The 22318-nt window shown below is 41.4% G+C and overlaps 1 protein-coding gene across 1 annotated transcript in view; it reads left to right on the top strand.

The window, feature by feature from the left end:
* LOC141198613 (uncharacterized) overlaps positions 1 to 14025 on the top strand; it is a 171917-nt gene extending 157892 nt beyond the window's left edge. The window contains 4 exon segments of the mRNA XM_073663046.1: positions 6893 to 7016; positions 7100 to 7197; positions 7344 to 7434; positions 11593 to 14025. Coding sequence (XP_073519147.1) covers positions 6893 to 7016; positions 7100 to 7197; positions 7344 to 7434; positions 11593 to 13055 — 1776 coding nt within the window. The 3' untranslated portion in view covers positions 13056 to 14025.
* Positions 14026 to 22318: the final 8293 nt, after the last annotated feature.

A 22318-nucleotide genomic window follows, 5' to 3' on the forward strand; every position in this document is an offset into this window, starting at 1 on the left:
CCTGAACCCCCAGGTGCTTCACAGAAGTTTATAACATTGAACCGTAGAAATAAAATTTTCACATTTTTTCAGCAAAAATGTTTTTCAGCCCCCAATTTTGCATTTTCACAAGGGTAACAGGTTGCGTTTGGGGAGTCCCTGATGTGCCTAAATAGTGGAAACCACCTCCCCCTCCCCCCAGTGACTCCATTTTGGAAGCTACACCCCTCCAGGATTTTATCAAGGGGTATAGTGAACATTTTGAACCCAGAGGTACGACACAGAATTTGATAACATTAGGTCATCATATTGAATAAGTTGTCATTAGTCTTGAGTGCAAGTGCTCGCTACTTGAGTTTTCTTCAGGTACTAGGGTATGCACCAAGTATCGCGGGTGCTCAAGTGACATGCTTGAGTCCCTGCCCCGCATGTTTTTTTATTAGACACCCAAAAAATAAAACATGCGGGGATCGCTCGTGCTTGGCAGGCAATCCCCACAAGGTTTTTTTGGCTGTATAACAGCTGCAAAACATTTGAGGAGGAGACTCGAGCATGTCACTCGAGCACCTGCCATACTCTGTGCATACCCAAGCACCCGATGCAAACTCAAGTAGCGAGCACTTGCACTCACTAGTCGCCATATCGTCATTTTCTTTTTCTTTACTTCTGAAAAAATCCCAAACCTAACCCTAGCCTAACCCTAACCCTAGCACAACCCTAACCCTAAAGTTTATTTTTTACGCCGTTCCTCGTGTGGTATAAGTGATTAGATGACTTCATTCTTCGGGTCGGTGCAATTACAGTGATACCAGAATCTTATCGGGTTTTTATGATTGACAGCTGTCGCACACTAAAAGACACATTTTTTTGCAAAGACTAGTTTTTGCATCGCTATATTTTGGAGAGCTATAATTTTTCCAGATTTCGGCCGACAGAGTCATGTGATGGTTTGTTTTTATCGGTATCATTTTCGGGCAAATGACATTTTTTGATCGCTTTCTATTCCGATTTTTGGGAGGCAGGATAAACAAAAGCCAACAATTCAGGAATTGTTTTTTTGGGTTTTTATATGCCTTTCTGCGTGTGGTAAAATTGATAAGGCAGCTTTATTCTTTGGGTCAGTACGTTTACAGCGGTACCGCATTTTTTTTTTTTTTTTTAGATTTTGGCTCTTTTACACAATAAAAACTATTTTATAGAGAAAAGAATTGTTTTTGCATCGCTTTATTCTGAGAACTATAACTTTTTTATTTCTCTGTTGTTGGAGCTGTATTGCGGCTTGTTTTTTGCGGGACAAGATGACGTTTTCAGCGGTACCATTTTTATTTACATTCGTCTTTTTGATCGCATTTTATTCCATTTTTTGTTTGGCGGTGTGATGATAAAACATCATTTTATGTTTCTTTTTTTTTTTACCGTGTTCACTAAAGCGGTTAAGTAGTGGGACAGTTTTATAGGTCAGGTTGTTCCGGACGTTTTGATACCAAATATGTGTACTTTTATTGGTTTATTATTTTTTTTCATAAGATTATTTATTTATGGGTACAATATATATATTTTTTAATTATTTTTTTAATTTTTTAAAAAAATATTTTTGCAATTTTTTTTTTGACTTTCTGACATTTTTATTACTTGTTCACATTGTTCCACTATGGCACTTTCACTTTTTGCAGCCTGATCGCCTGCATGGCATAGAGAGCAGCAGCTCCCTATGCCATGCAGCCTGTCAGCGCTGCACAGGGAGAAAGTTACTTTGGTCGTGCACTGCACATGACCAAAACAACTTCCTGCCTCCTGGTGACCCAGATGTTGTCATGATGACGTCGGGTCACCATGGCAACATCCGGGACCGGATTTGGATGCCGGCAGAGAAAGTAAGTATCGCGCTTACCTCCTCTTGCCACCGGAATGCTGCAATCGATTTCGATCGCAGCATTTCGGGGGCTAATGTGTCGGGAGCGGTGCCGGACCGCTCCTTGCACATAACACCGGGTGTCAGCTGTGACACCCGGCGGCGATCTCGCCCGCACCGCTTGTGCGCGGGCGAAAACGCCAGGGCGTATTAATGCGTATCAGGCCCATAAGGCCCAGGGCACAGATACGTACTAATATGCCCTGGGTCAGAAAGGGGTTAAATAAAATAGGATTCTTAGCAACACTGTTTTTGATCAAAAATAGCATGAAAGCTATCCCACCATGGCAAGATGAACCCATTCGGGATAGTCCTACTCTGTATAATATTAACTCCTTTAAAGCCCATGATGTACTAATACGCGTCTGTGCCCTGGGACTTAAGAGCCTGACCCGTATTAGTACGTCATCGCGATCGCGCGCACACAGGCGGTGCGGGCGCGATCGCCGCCGGGTGTCAGCTGATTGTCACAGCTGACACCCGGTACTATGTGCAGGGAGCAGTCCCACACCGCTCCCGGCACATTAACCCCCGCAATGCTGCGATCGAAGTCGATCGCAGCATTGCAGTGGCTAAGGGGAGGTGATCGCAATACTCACCTCCTCTTCCGGCCTCCAGCGCTGTCTGCCGCGGCTTCCCGGGTGTTGCCATGACGACCCGATGTCGTCATGACAACATCCGGGTCACCAGACAGCAGGAAGATTTTTTGGTCATGCGCAGTGAATGACCAAACAATCTTCTCACTGTGCAGCACTGACTGCCTGCATGGCACAGGGATGGTGCTCCATCCCTATGCTATGCAGGCGATCAGAATAAAAAAAGTGAAAGTCCCAGAGTGGGACAAAGTAAAAAAAACTCTCAGAAAGTGAAAAAAAAAAAAAAAAAAAAAAATTGTAAAAATATAAAAAAAAAATTAAAAAATAATCCACCAAAAATAAAAATATAATGTACCCATCAATAAATATTATTATGAAAAAAAACACCAAACAATAAAAGTACACATATTTGGTATCGCCGCGTCCGTAACGACCTGACCTATAAAACTGTCCCATTAGTTAACCCCTAAAAAAAACGAAGCAAAAAGCAATGCTTTATCATCATACCGCCAAACAAAAAATGGAATAACATGCGATCAAAAAGACGAATATAAACAAAAATGGTACAGCTGAAAACGTCATCTTGTCCCGCAAAAAACAAGCCGCCATACAGCTCCATCATCCTAAAAATCAAAAAGTTATAGCTCTCAGAATAAAGCGATGCAAAAAAATATTTTTTTCTATAAAATAGCTTTTATTGTGTAAAAGCGCCAAAACATAGAAAAACGATATAAATGTGGTACCGCTGTAAACGTACTGACCCAAAGAATAAAGCTACCTTATCAATTTTACCACGCGCGGAGTAGAATAAAAATTTTTTTTAAAAAAACAACAATTCCTAAATTGTTGTTTTTTGTTTATTCTGCCTCCCAAAAGCTGAAATAGAAAGCGATCAAAAAATGTCATGTGCCTGAAAATGGCACCAATAAAAACGTCAACTCATCCCGCAAAAAAGAAGCCGTCACATGACTCTGTCGGCCAAAATATGGAAAAATTATAGCTCTTAAAATATGGCGATGCAAAAACTAGATTTTACAAAATATGTGTCTTTTAGTGTGTGACAGCTGTCAATCATAAAAACCCGATATCATTCTGGTTTCTCTGTAGTCGCACCGACCCGAAGAATAAGGTCGTCTAATCACTTATACCGCACTAGGAACGGCGTAAAAAATAAACTCTAGGGCTGGGGCTGGGGTTGGGGTTAGGGTTGTGCTAATGTTAGGGTTGGGGTTAGGGTTGTTGTTTTTTTCAAAAGTAAAGAAAAAACCGATGACGATCTGGCAACTAGTGTTGAACGCAAGTGCTCGCTACTTGAGTTTGCATCGGGTGCTCGGGTATGCATTGAGTATCGCGGGTGCTCGAGTCTCCGCCCCATATGCTTCGTGGCCAAAAAAAACCTCGCGGGGATTGCCTGCCATTCACGAGCGATCCCCGCATGTTTTTTTTGGGGTGTCTAATAACCGTGAAACATGCGGGTGGGGACTCGAGAATTTCGCTTGAGCACCCGTGATACATGGTGTATACCTGAATACCCGATGCAAACTCAAGTAGCGAGCACTTGCGCTCAAGACTAATGACAACTTATTCAATATGGTGACCTAATGTCATCAAATTCTGTGTCGTACCTCTGTGTTCAAAATGTTCACTATACCCCTTGATAAAATCCTTGAGGGGTGTAGTTTCCAAAATGGGGTCACTTGTGGGGGGTTTCAACTATTTAGGCACATCAGGGGCTCTCCAAACGCGACATGGCGTCCGCTCTCGATTCCAGACGATTTTGCGTTCAAAAAGTCACACAGTGCTCCTTCCCTTCTGAACTCTGCCGTGCGCCCAAACACTGTATTTTCCCCACATATGGAGTATTTGCGTACTCAGGAGAAATTGCACAAAAGTTTTTGGGGTCCATTTTCTCCTCTAACCCTTGTGAAAATAAAAAATTTGGGGTAAAACATCATTTTTGTGGAAAAAGTTAGATTTTTTATTTTCACGGCTCCATGTTATAAACTTCTGTAAGGGACGTGGGGGTTCAAGGTGCTCACCACACATCTAGATAAGTTCCCTAAGGGGTCTAGTTTCCAAAATGGTGTCACTTGTGGGGGGTTTCCACTGTTTAGGCACATCAGGGGCTCCCCAAATGCAACATGGCGTCCGCTAATTATTCAAGCAAATTTTACATTCAAAAAGTCAAATGGCGATCCTTCCCTTCCGAACCCTGCCGTGCGCCAAAACAGTGGTTTTCCCCCACATATGGGGTATCTGCTTACTCAGGAGAAATTGCACAACAAACTGCATGGTGCAATTTCTCCTGTTACCCTTATGAAAATGCAAAAGTGGGGGCTGAAAAACATTTTTGTGGGAAAAATGTGAAAATTTTATTTTTACGGCTCAATGTTATAAACTTCTGTGAAGCACCTGGGGGTTCAAGGTGCTCACCACACATCTAGATAAGTTCCCTGAGGGGTCTAGTTTCCAAAATGGTGTCACTTGTGGGGGGTTTCTACTGTTTAGGCACATCAGGGGCTCCACAAATGCAACATGGCGTCCGCTAATTATTCAAGCAAATTTTATATTCAAAAAGTCAAATGGCGCTCCTTCCCTTCCGAGCCCTGCTATGCGCCCAAACAGTGGTTTTCCCGCACATATGGGGTATCTACTTACTCAGGAGAAATTGCACAACAAATTTTGGGGTCCACTTTTTCCTGTTAACCCTGCGAAAAAAAAAAAATTGGGTCTAAAGTAACATTTTTGTGAAAAAAGTTAAATGTTAATTTTTTTCTTCCACATTCCAAAAATTCCTGTGAAGCACCTGAAGAGTTAATAAAGTTCTTGAATGTGGTTTTGAGCACCTTGAGGGGTGCAATTTTTTTAGAATGGTGTCACTTTTGGGTATTTTCTGTCATAAAGACCCCTCAAAGTGACTTTAAATATGATGTGGTCCCTAAAAAAAATGGTTTTGTAAATTTTGTTGGAAAAATGAGAAATCGCTGGTCAACTTTTAACCCTTATAGCTCCCCAATAAAAAAAATGTTGGTTCCAAAATTGTGCTGATGTAAAGTAGACATGTGGGAAATGTTATTTATTAACTATTTTGTGTGACATATCTCTCTGATTTAAGGGCATGGAAATTCAAATTTTGAAAATTGCAAAATTTTCGCCAAATTTCCATTTTTTTCACAAATAAACGCAAGTGATATCGAAGAAATTTTACCACAATCATGAAGTATAATATGTCACGAAAAAACAATCTCTGAATCTGGGGGATCCGTTGAAGCGTTCCAGAGTAATTACCTCATAAAGTGACAGTGGTCAGAATTGTAAAAATTGGCAAGGTTATTTACGTGCAAACCACCTTGGGTTGTAAAGGGGTTAAAAACCTTACCGTGTATCAAAGCCACAAACTTCTGTGTGTGAATCAGACATGAGATCTAATGTGATAGAAGATTAGAGACCGGGGAAGACGGGAAACATTCATATAGACGGCCGTTGGAGATGTAGTCAGTGAGAAATCTGGCTAAATATGTTTCTAGAGCCGTAGTAGAAGATGAAGATGTCGTCCTCATCATGAAGTAGTTATTTCTCATGTTACGTGTAATTAATATCTCCTGCAGTATTGCTAATGCCGATTGCAGTGTCGGTAAATGAGACGAGAATTAGCTTTATGGAAGATGAGTCTTTGAAAAACGTATTCAGCTGCAGACTCCAAGGAAGAAACTGCTTGTTGTCTGTGGCCTAAAATATATAGGTTTTATTACTAGATGTAAAGCAGAAAACTAAATACTGTAAAATAATAAATCTCCTCCTATGTTTCCCTTATTATTCCCAGTAATTGTATTATTACACAGGATTTTTATGATGTTACATAGGCTCATCATCTTCTCATTCAGGTCTCTACAATATCAGATCCTCTCAGTGAAGATCTTCTATTTAAGAGAATTTTCCTTATGGACCCATCAAAGATGGATATGGACAGAGACAAGATGGCGGAGAGGATATTACACCTCACCCTAGAGATCCTCTTCCGTCTTACTGGAGAGGTGAGAGATTCTGATGACGTCACATTACATCATTCTTATCTATGGGAATAACAGATGGACAGAACTGGAGAGGTGAGGACTCTGGAAATGTCTGTAATGAGATTTATTAATGTCTCTCTCCATAACCAGGATTACACAGTAGTGAAGTGCTGTCAGGACCCTATGTCTGAGGGATGGGAGAGACCCCTGAGCCCAATCACAGGGCCTCCATCTCACCTCTTCATACATGAGGACATCAATGACCAGAAGATCATAGAACTCGCCTACAAGATGATTGAGCTGCTGACTGGAGAGGTGATGCTGCTAGGAATGCTGGGACATTATGCAGTATGAAAGGATCAGGGGGATGACTGTATCATTGTATGTGTCAGGTTCCTATAAGATGTCAAGATGTCACTGTCTATTTCTCCATGGAAGAGTGGGAGTATTTAGAAGAACACAAAGATCTGTACAAGGACGTCATGATGGAGGTTCCCCAGTCCCTCACATCACCAGGTAATAGACAGGACTAAACACACATGGCCTATAATTATCTGTATGTAAAGAATGAATTCAGTCCCTGTATGTGTTTCCCCCAGATCTATCCAGTAAGAGAACAACACCAGAGAGATGTCCCCGTCCTCTTCTTCCACTGGACTGTAAACAAGAAGATCCCAATGTTCCTCAGGATCATCAGGTAGATGGAGAGAAGGTGTCATGAGATCTCCCCTATAATGTATAAATGACTGTGAAGGTCTTGTGTGAGAACTGTGGAGATGGATTAGAGCTGATCATAGATGGGACTTCTCCATCTGTCTGTGACTTTTACAATATTTGTTTCAGGGTGAAGATCTGCCCCATATTAATACTACAGAGACATATGTGAGGGGTGATGAGCGGTGTAAAGAAGAGATTCCTACATATGACTACCGAGGTGAGTAGTAATAGCCACTAAGTACTGAGAAGTGACAGATTCTTCTCTGTCACCGGCTGTGGCTGCTTTATCGGTGATGTAGTCCGACTGTATCAGTCGTGTGATCACCATTTTACCGCTAGACCACAACATTCTCCTCCATCCGAAAATGTTCAAATTACTTTGTGAATTGGGAAAGCCCTTTTCTAGAGAACTTACAACCTGGAGGATCCACCTACTCCCTGGGATTAGATGACCCTGACCGTTACCTTCCCAGATCTGTAAAATGCAAAGCCAAATGACAGCGTACGTAGAATGTGCTGCCAAGTGAGAAAATCACTTGAAGAAAAATTATAATGGGCCTCTGAGAGAAAGCGAAGGGTGATAATGCTGTTGGCTTCCTAGATCCGTGATATCTTATTGGATGAATCTACCTTCTCTCCCTTCTGTGTTGCTGAATGTCCTCATATGGTCCCTACAAGACCAGGTCCAGTCTTTCTGGCCAAACGTCACTTTTATGATTAACAACATTAAATGTGCAGTGAGGGCCAAGTGTGAATTTCTGTACAATAACAGCAGAGTTTCCCTTTATCCTGAATTTTAAATATTTTTAAAACCAACTAACTTCAAACAGGATCGTGATAAACTATACAAAAAAAAATTACACCTGTACCATGATATATCTCTAAGCTGTGCGTGGCTGATGGCTGTAATATACATTTATTCACGCCTGCAGGAGATGTGTTGGCTCCAGCCCTGGTTTCATGGATTCACTCCACGTCATAAATTCCATTATGTTTTCAATCCTAAGGAATTCAGATTGTGCAGTAATCTCTCCTGAAATGGGGGCACTAATACTTTCTCTACTCTTCTGGTCAGGACTCATAGTAGCTCCAATGGTCCACCATAAATGAGTGCAACTCCCATTTAGTCTTGATGCTCTCATACATAAGTTCTTATTGCAGATGTAGCATATTTTTTTTTATTCTGTCTATTTGTTTTGTGGGATTATCCTGCCTCACTTATGTGAGTCTGCAACTCCCTGGTAGTCTTTAAAAGAAGGTCTCCATTGTCTCTTCCAAATGCCCGAGGTCTAACTTTACAGGCTGTTCTGTGGTGTTAGATGGGAAGAAGAATAATCAGGTAGCCGGGTCAGAACCAGGAGGGCAGAGAAAATACAAAATCAGAAGACACAGGAGTAGTCAGTAAACTGTCCGAGATCACAACAGGAAACAAATCCACAAGCCGGGAGCTGAGCACAGAGGACTGAACCAGAGGAGAACAAGGCTGTATCTGGCAGCTTCCGGCAATATGCTTCCAGCTTTAGTAGGGTGCGGTGCTTTCCAGTTGGCTGAATCAGAGAGCAGACTACTTCAGATGGACAGCACACAACCCATACTGCCAGACTGGATGGTACTACAGGTCCCAGGCACCCTGACCAGAGTCTGTACCGCCCACAGCTTCTGGTTCCGACATCTCCTCCATTACCAGCGCCGCCTGCTGAATGAATAAGGCGGCTCCTGGTGAGAGAAGCAGACGTTGCAGGAGCAGATCCCAAAGGAGATGGGACACACCATTTGCAGAAGCCCTAATGTGACAAAATGTCAGAAAACCAGAGCAGTAGAAATCCCCATAAAGCGACTCCATTTTGGAAATTGTAACCCTCAGTGAATTAATCTATAGGAGCAGTGACTACTTTGACTCCACATACTCTTACTATAAATTAGCATACAGTGGATGTTGGAGAGTGAAAATTGCACATTTGCCATTTTATTGCCCAACACATAGTGCCCAGATTGTGCTCCAGGAGACACACAGCATAAATTAAGTGGGATCTCCTCACTATACAACCCCTGGCAAAAATTATGGAATCACCGTGCTCGGAGGATGTTCATTCAGTTGTTTAATGTTTTTTGAAAAAAAGCAGATCACAGACATGGCACAAAACTAAAGTCATTTCAAATGGCAACTTTAGAGCTTTAAGATACATTAAAAGAAATCAAGATTAAAAATGTGGTACTCAGTAAGGGTAATTTTTTTCAGACCAAGCAGAGGGAAAAAAATATGGAATCACTCAATTCTGAGGAAAAAAATCTGGAATCATGAAAAACAAACACACAAAAAAGCACTCCAATACATCACTAGTATTTTATTGCACCACCTCTGGCTTTAATAACAGCTTGCAGTCTCTGAGGCATGGACTTAATGAGTAACAAACAGTACTCTTCATCAATCTGGCTCCAACTTTCTCTGATTGCTGTTGCCAGATCAGCTTTGCAGGTTGGAGCCTTGTCATGGACTATTTTCTTCAACTTCCACCAAAGATTTTCAATTGGATTGAGATCCGGACTATTTGCAGGCCATGACATTGACCTTATGTGTCTTCTTTCAAGGAATGTTTTCACAGTTTTTGCTCTATGGCAGGATGCATTATCATCTTGCAAAATGATGTCATCATCCCCAAACATCCTTTCAATTGATGAGATAAGAAAACTGTCCAAAATATCAATGTAAACTTGGGCATTTATTGAAGCTGTAATGACAGCCATCTCCCCAGTGCCTTTACCTGACATGCAGCCCCATATCATCAATGACAAACAACAACCTTGCACAGGCACCTCCATTTTGGAGGAGGTGCCTTATATAGGGGAAGTCCTCCTGCCATTGGCCGGGGACTCTTTAGGACTGCGCGCGAGGCCCCTTTAAGAGGGATGGAGCGTGCGCGCCCTAAGCTCAGTGCCCAGGAAGCTGCGCGCACCAGCAGCAGCAGGGGAGCAGGAGGACGCCGGACCGGGACCGCGGCGGTAAGGGGGTGCTACAATCACCTTGCCCAATGCAGATTCGTGATTCATCACTGAATATGACTGTCATCCAGTCATCTACAGTCCACGATTGCTTTTCCTTACCCCATTGTAACCTTGTTTTTTTCTTTTTAGGTGTTAATGATGGCTTATGTTTAGCTTTTCTGTATGTAAATCCCATTTCCTTTAGGCAGTTTCTTACAGTTCGGTCACAGACATTGACTCCAGTTTCCTCCCATTCGTTCCTCATTTGTTTTGTTGTGCATTTCCTGTTTTGGAGAAATATTGCTTTAAGTTTCTGGTCTTGACGCTTTGATGTCTTCCTTGGTCTACCAGTATGTTTGCCTTAACAACCTTCCCATGTTTGTATTTCGTCCAGATTTTAGACACAGCTGACTGTGAGCAACCAACATCTTTTGCAACATTGCGTGATGATTTAACTTCTTTTAAGAGTTTGATAATCCTCTCCTTTATTTTAATTGACATCTCTCGTGTTGGAGCCATGATTCATGTCAGTCCACTTGGTGCAACAGCTCTCCAAGGTGTGATCACTCCTTTTTAGATGCAAACTAACGAGCAGATCTAATTTGATGCAGGTGTTAGTTATGGAAATGGAAATTGACAGCGTGATTCCATAATTTTTTCCTCAGAATTGAGTGATTCCATAATTTTTTCCCTCTGCTTGGTCTGAAAAAAATGACCCTTACTGAGTACCACATTTTTAATCTTGATTTCTTTTAGTGTTTCTTAAAGCCCTAAAGTTGCCATTTGAAATGACTTTAGTTTGCCATGTCTGTGATCTGCTTTTTTTCAACAACATTAAACAACTGAATGAACATCCTCCGAGCCCGGTGATTCCATAATTTTTGCCAGGGGTTGTAGTAATGCCAAATACATGGATGCTAAATGTGGTTTGGGCACACTGCAAGGCTCAGAAGTGAGAGGGAGATTTGACTTTGGGAGGGTGGATATTACTGTATTGGTTTATGGAAGCCATGTTGCTTTTCAAGAGCCTTTGAGACACTAATAATGTGGAAACCTCTGTTTTTCCACTGACAGATGATGGACCTGAGTGGGGGCTTGTTTTTTTGTGAGATGAGTAGAAGTTTTTATTGGTATTATTTTCACCTACATAACATTGTTTGGTGACTTTTTATTCCATATTTGGGAGGCAGAATGAACAAACAGTTGGACACCACGGTCTACTGGTTCATCCTATGAGGTTTTATTAGACTGTGACCTGTCATTGTCTTGGTGAATAGTTCAGTTTTTTACATACTGTAGCTTGCAATTTTTACAGACAGTTTAAGTAGAAATGCTCAAAAATATAAAACTCAAGGATATTTTATTCAAAAGTAATAATTGGTTTTATTCTTAGCAGATGACTGTACCAGGAAATCAGAGGGACAGCTGACATCTTCAATTTTTAAATCAGATGATCTTGAGATCCCACAGGATACAATTGAAATGAATGCCATTACTCCAGATATACCATCATCCCTTCACAGCAAAGATCTGTCATCTGATCCTTTGAAACAGGTCCTGTCTTCTGATTCATTACCGACTACTAAGGAATGTCAAAGTCACAAAATAAGCATTAAAAAGCGAACTGCTTCTAAAGCAAAGAAGCCATTATCACATTCAGAATATGGAAATAGTTTTCCCCTTGAAAAATCTTTTCTTAAACATCAAAAAATCCACACAGAAGAGAATAGATTTTCTTTTTCCAAGTGTAGGAAAAGTCTTAACCAGAAATCAGATCTTGTTAGTCACCAGAGAACTCACACAGTGGAGAAGCCATTTTCATGTTCAGAATGTGGGAAATGTTTTAACCGGAAAGCGCATCTTGATAGCCACCAGAGAACCCACACAGGGGAGAAGCCTTTTTCCTGTTCAGAATGTGGGAAATGTTTTAACCGGAAAGCGCATCTTGATAGCCACCAGAGAACCCACACAGGGGAGAAGCCTTTTTCCTGTTCAGAATGTGGGAAACGTTTTAAACAGAAATCCGATCTTGCTATTCACCAGAGAACGCACACAGGGGAGAAGCCTTTTTCTTGTTCAGAATGTGGGAAATGTTTTAACCGGAAATCAGTTTTTGTTAGTCACCAGAGAACCCACACAGGGGAGAAGCCTTTTTCCTGTTCAGAATGTGGGAAACGTTTTAAACAGAAATCAGATCTTGCTATTCACCAGAGAACGCACACAGGGGAGAAGCCTTTTTCTTGTTCAGAATGTGGGAAATGTTTTAACCAGAAATCAGATTTGGTTAAGCACCAGAGAACCCACACAGAGACAAAGCCTTTTTCCTGTTCAGAATGTGGGAAATATTTTAACTATAAATGGAATCTTATGATACACCAAAGAAGTCACACAGGGGAGAAGCCTTTTTCATGTTCAGAATGTGCAAAATGTTTTAACCAGAAATCAGATTTGGTTAAGCACCAGAGAAACCACACAGGGGAGAAGCCTTTTTCCTGTTCAGAATGTGGGAAATATTTTAACCATAAATGGAATCTTATGATACACCAAAGAACTCACACTGGGGAGAAGCCGTATTCATGTTCAGAATGTGGGAAATGTTTTAGCCAGAAATCAGATTTGGTTAAGCACAAGAGAACTCACACAGGGGAGAAGCCTTTTTCCTGTTCAGAATGTGGAAAATGTTTTGTGAAGAGATCCTCTCTTCTTAGTCACCAGAGCAGTCACGCAGGAGAGAAGCCTTTTTCATGTACTTAATGTGGAAAATGTTTTACACTATAATCAACTCTTAATAAACATCAGCTTAATAAACATCAGAGTGTCACGATTCCTCCGCTCAGAGTGTCTTGGACGCTGTGACTGATACCTCAGTCGTTCATTCTGGTGCGGGGTGTGCTCAGCTGTCGGTGCTTTGATGGACAGCTCAGCTGTCCAATCTGAGTTTGAGAGGTGCTGAGCTTCCTTCAGGTGTTCACTGTTCCAGGTGATTACCCAATTACTTAGCTGAGCTCTCTTTCTCAGACCTCTGCCAGACTTACCATATGCTCAGTGGTTTGTCTTGTATTTCAATGCTATGATTGTTTATCCTTTGCTGTCTGACCTTGGACGTAGTTCTGACAATTTCTTTGTCTAGCCTATTTGCTCTGATCCGCTATCTTCCTGGTATTCTGACCTCAGATCATGACTTGACTTCACCTTTGTCTTTTCACTTTAGTTTTCTATGTGCTTTCTTGGTATTTGACCTCAGAATGTTTGACTACCCTGCCTCACTGCCTGTCCATGAGTGACATTACGTCTGGCCGATACTTTTTTTCCCACCAATGGATCCAGTTCGTACACTCTGTGATCACTTGGAAAATTTGACCCAGATGGTCCAGGAACTGGCACAAACCGATAGTATGTGGAAAGGAAAGAAAAGTTGAAAATCTGTGCTGCTAGTAGATAACAGTAAATCCAGTTCCACACTAGAATAATATGCTTTTTTTTTATTGTCTAAGCATTTTGAAGAAGCATACTAACGACTCATGACAAATAAACATATGCCAAGTGACAGAACGCAGCCATATACAGTATATACACTGGTGAATTTGAAAAAATGTGTAGCCAAAAAAGAACACATGATATGTGAAAGTTCATCTTGGACAGTTTAACATTGTAAATAATTTAAGAAGAAATGATAAAAGATTTCAAAATATATAATTACATATTGTTTATAAGATGAATGAAATTGAGAAAATAATAATAAAATGCACGTTTGTGGTGATAAGTTTCATCCAAAAATAAATATAGCATGATGTAAAAATATCAGTAAGTAGGTCGGACTAGAAGTCACAGAATCAAAGTATCAAAATCGGTGTGAGTGTTGTGATGTTGGCGTGCCACGGAGAAGAGTGAATGAACCAGAGGATTAAAAAAGAAGGGGGGTTGGGATAGAGCCTATTGATGGGTGAGCATTAAAATGCTTGGGTGCTCATTGCTCGGATCGAGCAAATCATAATGCTCGGGCACTCGACCCGAGCAACGAGCCCAATATAAGTCAATGGGAAACTCGAGTATTTTTTAGGCGGTCCCCCCTCCCCCAGAGGTCTGGAGGGGGCCTAAAAATTGGCCAAATCTATGGGAACAGTGCTCAAATGATATGGGAACAGCATGGGCAAGACCCCTGGAAGCATCTCTGACTCCCAGGCCACTGCTGTGAACAATGTTGTCAGAGTATTACGCTACTTTTACAGACTCACAATAAAACATACAAAAATGAATCCAAAATGAATTTTCCTGGAAAAAATGTTAAGGAACATTCTTTCTAGGGTAATGACTTGTATATAATGCAAAATAAATAACCAAAAACAAAAATGCTCCTCAACACCTTGGGCTATGTTTACACGTACTGTTTTTGATGCGTTTTTCACTTTTGCATTGCCTTCAACGGTGAAAACTATATTCACCGGTAAATGTCATTTTAACATTTTACTACCTTATCTGGTCATGTGGTTTTGAGACTTGATCAGACACATCCTGTTTTATTTATGAAGGAGGGACTGTGAAAGTCACAAAGCCTATTTTTACAAGGCCATCAGCCGGCCTTTACTATTGTTAGAGGGCCAGCAGTCGTCCCTCACTATTGTTAGAGGGCCGTCAGCCGGCTATGCTTTGTTGTTCCCATTATTGAGGAGTGGGTCTGCTATAGTGCTAATACCCATGCAGTGACTGCAAGGGCTGTCAAAAAATTGGACGCACTCCAATACCCCTTTAAAGAGACATAGAGGAGGTCCTCATTAAAAAAATTGTTCCTATGGGCATCATAAACAACACTCTTAAGAAAAATTATGAGGGTGTTGCATCACGTTCACCCTGGTGATATGGTGGTGGAGAAGGAGGAGGATAACATAAAATGGACAAAATCAGGAAGCGAATACCCATGTCTGGGTGTGAAGAGGTGCATGGAAGTAGACCCCCCCAAATAAACGCTGGGTTTGACTTTATGTTCCACTGCTATCATCCGGTGGTGTTGAGAAGTCCGGCCCAATCCAGCTTTTGTTCATTTTTATAAGAGTTAGCCTGTCAGCATTTTCAGTTGACAAACGGATGCACCTATCAGTTATAATGCCCCCGGCGGCACTTAAAACCCGCTCTGACAAAACGCTAGCGGCAGGGCAGGCCAGGACCTCCAAGGCGTAGAGAGCCAGTTCATGTCACATGTCCAGCTTGGATACCCAATATTAATAAGGCACAGAGGAATCACGGAGGAGGTTGGTATGGTCGGCAAGGTACTCCTTCAGCATCTTCCAAAAATGTTCCCTCATTTGTCAGAGTACTCCGTGCATTAGGACCTGGGCGCTGGGAGGGTCTGAGAAAACTGTCCCACACCTTTGACAGTGTTCCCCTGCCTCTGCTGGATTGGATTTGTGTCTCTCTCTCCTGTACTCCTTGGTTGTCCAACGAACTGTGACCTCTGGCCCCAGCGTTTTCAGATAGGAATTTTTTTAATAATTCCTAAACAAGGGCCTTCTGGTACTGCAACATTTTATTACACCTCTCCGCCACAGGAAGGAGAGTTAGCAAGTTCTCCTTGTAGCGTGGGTCTTGAAGTGTGGCCAACCTGTAATTACTGTCATCCAAAATGCATACAACGCAAAGGGTCACGGGAAAGGCCGCGGAACATAAACTCAGCCATGTGTGCCAGACTGCCAACATGCAAGACTTCCCTGTTCTGACCAAAAGGACAACTGTCCATGCTCTCCTCCTCCTCCTGGTCCTCCTCCTCGTTCTCCCTCTCCTCAGGCCATCCACGCTGAACAGACTATATGAATGTTGTATGGGTATTACCATCTGTAGCGCAGGAAACCAGCTCCTGTTCCTCCTCCTTTTCCTCCTCATTATCACCCAATCCGCATTGAGATGAGATGAGGCTGGGCTGTGCGGCATCAGCCTGCACAGTTCTTTGCTCCATCTCATCATGCTCCGCCTGCAATGCCTATCCATCGCCCCTTCCCTGGCTATTAATATCGGCCCACAGCTGTCTGTTTAGCCTTTACTGATTAGATTTTATAGGGGGAGCCTATGTCAATTTTTTTCTGGGGTCCTCCTGTAAACTATGTATCTATTATCCATTTATCTATCAATCTATTATCCATCTAGCAGTCTATCTTTCTAGTAGTCTATATGTCTATCTATCATCTATATATCTATTACTTATCTATCTCTCTATATAACTATCTATCCATCTACCGATAGACTGATAGATAATCGATAGATAGATATATGGATAGATAGATAGATATATAGATATATGGATAGATAGATAAACACAGATACATAGATAATAAATATATATATGGATAAATAGATAGAATAATAGATAATTAGATAGGTCGATAGATAATAGATATATGGATAGATAGATCATAGATAAATAATAGATAGAATGATAGATAATAGATACATATAATAGATTAGATAGGTCGATAGCTAATACATAAATAAATATATACATGGACAGATAGATATATGGATAAATAGATATATGGATAGATAAATAGATTAATAGATATATGGATAGATAGATATATTGATAGATAATAGATATAGGGATAGATAATACATAGATATATGGATAGATAATAGATAATAAATCGATAGATACAGATAGATAAATGGATAGATAAATAGATATATAGCCCCCACACGGTGTAATGCTCCCCTTATGTCATTTATGTAGTATGTATGATGCCCCCCCACAGTGTAATGCCTCCATTATGCCTCTTGTGCAGTATGTATGATGCCCCCACACAGTGTAATGCCCCCATTATGCCCCTTATGCAGGATGTATGATGCCCCCACACAGTGTAATGCCCCCATTATGCCCCTTATGCAGGATGTATGATGCCCCCACACAGTGTAATGCCCCCATTATGCCCCTTATGCAGGATGTATGATGCCCCCCACAGTGTAATGCCCCCATTATGCCCCTTATGCTGGATGTATGATGCCCCCACACAGTGTAATGCCCCCATTATGCCCCTTATGCAGGATGTATGATGCCCCCACACAGTGTAATGCCCCCATTATGCCCCTTATGCAGGATGTATGATGCCCCCACACAGTGTAATGCCCCCATTATGCCCCTTATGCAGTATGTATGATGCCCCCACACAGTGTAATGTTCCCACAGTACTGGGATATTGAGACGTGCTGGCGCCTCTTCTTCTAGAAGTTTTCCAACAAAACTATGAGGGAGATTGTCTCCCAAACTCCTTCTATGAAGCAAATATAATAGTACTTAAAAAAAGAAGGAAAAGATCCGTTAGAGTGTGGGTAAAATTTTCACAAAGATTCTAGTCGTTAGGCTAAACTCAATAATATTGGAAACAATACATTCAGACCAAGCGGGCTTTATGAAAGAGTACGTCCATAAATATTAGAAGAGTTCAATTGGTTTTACAATACAGTTCCATGGTACCTGATAATGAATGGTCTACACTGTGTGCAGAATTATTAGGCAAGTTGTATTTTAGAGGTTTATTTTTATTATTGATCAACAACTATGTTCTCAATCAACCCAAAAGACTCCTAAATATCCAAGCTTAATATTTTTGGAAGTTGGAGTGGGTTTTTTTAGATTTGGCTATCTTAGGAGGATATCTGTTTGTGCAGGTAACTATTACTGTGCAGAATTATTAGGCAACTTAAAAAACTATAATCCCATCTCACTTGTTTATTTTCACCAGGTAAACCAATATCAGTGCACAAAATTTAGAAATAAACATTTCTGACATGCAAAAACAAAAACAAAAAAAATTAGTGATCAATATAGCCACCTTTCTTTATGATGACACTCGACAGGCTTCCATCCATAGATTGTCAGTTGCTTGATCTGTTTTCGATCAACATTGCGTGCAGCAGCCACCACAGCCTCCCAGACACTGCTCCGAGAGGTGTACTGTTTTCCCTCCCTGTAGATCTCACATTTTATGATGGACCACAGGTTCTCCATGGGGTTCAGATCAGGTGAACAAGGGGGCCATGTCATTATTTTTTCTTCTTTTAGACCTTTACTGCCCAGCCACGCTGTGGAGTAGTTGGATGCATGTGATGGAGCATTGTCCTGCATGAAAATCATGTTTTTCTTGAACGATACTGACTTCTTCCTATACCACTGCTTGAAGAAGTTGTCTTCCAGAAACTGGCAGTAGGTCTGGGAGTTGAGCTTCACTCCATCCTCAACCCGAAAAGGTCCCACAAGTTTATCTTTGATGATACCAGCCCATACCAGTACCCCACCTCCACCTTGCTGGCATCTGAGTCGGAGTGGAGCTCTCTGCCCTTTACTGATCCAGCCTCTGGCCCATCCATCTGGCCCATTAAGAGTCACTCTCATTTCATCAGTCCATAAAACCTTTGAAAAATCAGTCTTAAGATATTTCTTGGCCCATTTTTGACGTTTTATGTTTCTTGTTCAAAGGTGGTGGTTTTTCAGCCTTCCTTACCTTGGCCATGTCCCTGAGTATCGCACACCTTGTGGTTTTTGATACTCCAGTAACGTTGCAGCTCTGAAATATGGCAAAACTGGTGGCGAATGGCATCTTGGCAGCTTCACGCTTGATTTTCCTCAATTCATGGGCAGTTATTTTGCGCCTTTTTTGGGCAACCCCCTTCTTGCGACCCTGTTGGCTATTTGCCATGAAACGCTTGATTGTTCGGTGATCACGCTTCAAAAGTTTGGAAATTTCAAGACTGTGCATCCCTCTGCAAGACATCTCACAATTTTGGACTTTTCAGAGCCTGTCAAATCTCTCTTTTGACCCATTTATCCAAAGGAAAGGAAGTTGCCTAATAATTAAGCACACCTTATATAGGGTGTTGATGTCATTAGTCAACACCGCTCCTCATTACTGAGATGCACATCACCAGACTTAATTGGTAGTTGGCTCTCAAGCCTATGCAGCTTGGAGTAGGACAACATGTATAAAAAGTATCGTGATCAAAATACTCATTTGCCTAATAATTCTGCACACAGTGGATTCATGTAGGGGAGCAGGCCTTACTAGATATTGAGGCCTGCCGCATAAAATACCGCATGAGGATGGTATCAGAGGAGTAAGACATTTCTTGAAATCGAGATCAATAGTGTAGTAGACATAATGACTTCATGGAGGATCTTCTAAAATTCACTCTTACTCATAACTACTTTCTTTTTGATAAGAAGTACTTCCACCAGCTCAGGGGTACTGCGATGGGGAGCCCCTGTGCCCCCTCATATGCTAACCTCTCCCTGGACTGGTGGGAGGAATCCACAATATTCAGGGATGATCATAAGTGGTGGCATCCATATATTGGGGTATGGTATAGATATATTGACAACATTGTTATCATCTGGTCAGAGACGAGTGAACAATTTCTTGAATTGGTCAGGGAACTCAACATCAATAGAGTGGGCCTTAGATTTACATCGGAGTTTAATTATTACCAGTTGCCTTTCCTGGATGTACTAATCAAGAAAGATACACAGGGGCCAATTTTTATGTTTGAGAAGGAACTTTTCTAATGTCATAGATTTTAATATACAGGCAATAGACGTGAACACCAGATTCAGGGAAGAAGGGTACGCACAGTACATTTTGAATTCCGCACGATCATTTGTAGAAAAACGGGAGAGACAGACACTCCTCCCATACCTAACCAAGAGACCAAAAAAAGGTAAGATAAAACAAGTAATAAGAACTTAAGGCAATCAGAGTGACTGTATCTTTAATATCCTCAAAAAGCACCTGGATATACTTGTGGCCGACTCGGACCAGAGAGGGCTGTGGAATCTACTCCCACAATAACTTTCAGAAAGAGTCGGTCAATTAGGGACCATTTAATGCATAATTTCTATAAAAAGCCTGCACCCAAGGTAGAAGAATGGTTCTCGAGTTAGTCCTCTGGTAAAACCCTTTTCCAGAGGGATTATCCCAACTGTAAAACATCAGGATTTGTATATATGGCCACATGCACCTGCCCCTTAGATTATGTAGGCAAGACCAAGAGACAGTCTAGGAAGAGGGTGCGGGGAGCATTTGGGCGATATAGGCTATGATCGAGACACCCCATTAGCAAGACTCATGAACAGTGTACATCAAGGTGAAACCGGAGACATCTCCTTTTGTATTATTGAGGTAGTTAAATCCAATGTGAGAGGAGGTGATCATAATAGATGTATCCTCAAAAAGGAAAGTGAGTGAATACAGCCCCATTCTGGATTACATTTTTGGATTTTATTCTCTACCCATTGCTACTCAGTTCCCTGTGAACGCACACATCCGGGCATGCGCAATCACGGACAATTACCCTAGATGCACTCCGGTGTGGAGTGCATAACTACTGATATGCGCAGTCATGGGTACAAGTGGCGTGGCGGCAATCACTTTATCTGGCGTTTCAGTCTAAAGCGCGTCACTTCCGCACATGCACACTAGGGGATGGACATTATCGGACCTCTAGCTCATGAGAAGTAGCGCAGGCGCAGTAGATTATTATACCCAGAATCCATTCTATATGTCCTATGACAATTCACCACTAGCAATGGGAATGGATCTCCTAGTCTGGGGAGGGGTTTTGGATGAAGTGGGATATTTAAACATGGACACCTGGCTATTAGGCATACTATGCTGAACATTATGAATTATCATCCCTGTATCAAGCCTCCTGATGAACCTGTTGGGGAAACACATTGAGGTGGAATATTGAAACATTCTCTGATGAGTACCAAACCATTTCCTTTATAGATTGAGACATACCTGGTCCAATTTAATGTATCAGTGTGTTTGTGTGGGTACGGAAAGTATTCAGACCCCTTTCAATTTTTCACTCTGTTTCATTGCAGCCATTTGGTAAATTTTAAAAAGTTCATTTTTTTCTCATTAAAGTACACTCTACATCCCATCTTGACTGAAAATAAACAGAAATGTAGAAATTTTTGCACCTATGAGATATTTTCCACATGATAACTAGATAGGCAGGGGTGTATTATCCAACCAAGTGGTCATGATTTGAGAGGGCTCATGTAGCTCGGCATCGGTCACCCTCTTATTCCCTATCATCACAACTCACAAATCACAACCTCAGACTCCTGATACCCTTTCAAATTTATTTTTTATTTTTTTTACTCATTTATATAGTGCCATTAATTCCACAGCGCTTCACAGACCAACCTCAACAATGTTTTGAGGACCAGGTGTCCCTTCAAATTTTTTTAAACGAGAAGAATGGAAAGAATATGATTTTCCAGCCAATAGCAAGTTGCAACTTAACTGTCACAGGATTTAACATTTTAATAATTTCATTAGGACCTACATATTTTAGGTGCTACCTTTCTAGATTTGACCTTTAAGCGCAGATTTTTTGAGGACAACCACACAAAATCCCCCCACCTCAAAGACTTCCGATGTCTGCGATTAGCATCTCTTTTGTCCCAGTCACTAGGTATCAAAGATCCCTTTCGACCTCCCATCAGACCTTAATTAATTGGGGAAAAAATCTCACCTCTTGCATGGAGGATTGTAATCCTGAAAAATTCCCAAACATTGGATGAAAACTACTGCAGCTAAAACAGGCAAGGTCCCGGTAGCCTTAGAAGAATGCTTATTTATAGGAAACTCGGTAACTGGCAGAAATTCCGCCCAGTCTTTCTGTTTAGAGGAGACAAAACATCCCTAACACTGCTCTATTTCCTGGTTCATCTCTCAGTTTGACCATCAGTTTCAGGATGATAGACTGAGAGAAAAGACAGCTTGATACCCAATCTGGAGTAAAACCTATGCCAAAAACTAGCCAGAAATTGAACCCATCAACCAGAAATTATGTTTTTGGGAGCACCATAAACTTTAATGATATGAGAAATGAATAAAGTTCCTAAGCTCCTAGCAGTTGCAATTTTTGAAGTGGGACGAAAAGAACCATTTTGCTAAAATGGTCCACCCCCCACATGACAGTATTACCACCAGAGTTAAGCAAATCATTGACAAAGTCCATGGACAAGTGGGTCCAGGGCTGCGACGGAACATCATTAGGAAAGAGATAACCCACTGAGCTTGAAGAGAGACTTTACCCTGGCACAGACTTTGCATTTACAGACACACTTT

Source organism: Phyllobates terribilis, unplaced genomic scaffold (genome assembly GCF_046119375.1).
Source record: "Phyllobates terribilis strain yellow unplaced genomic scaffold, ASM4611937v1 Scaffold_98__1_contigs__length_5973952, whole genome shotgun sequence".
Taxonomy (NCBI): Eukaryota; Metazoa; Chordata; class Amphibia; order Anura; family Dendrobatidae; genus Phyllobates; species Phyllobates terribilis.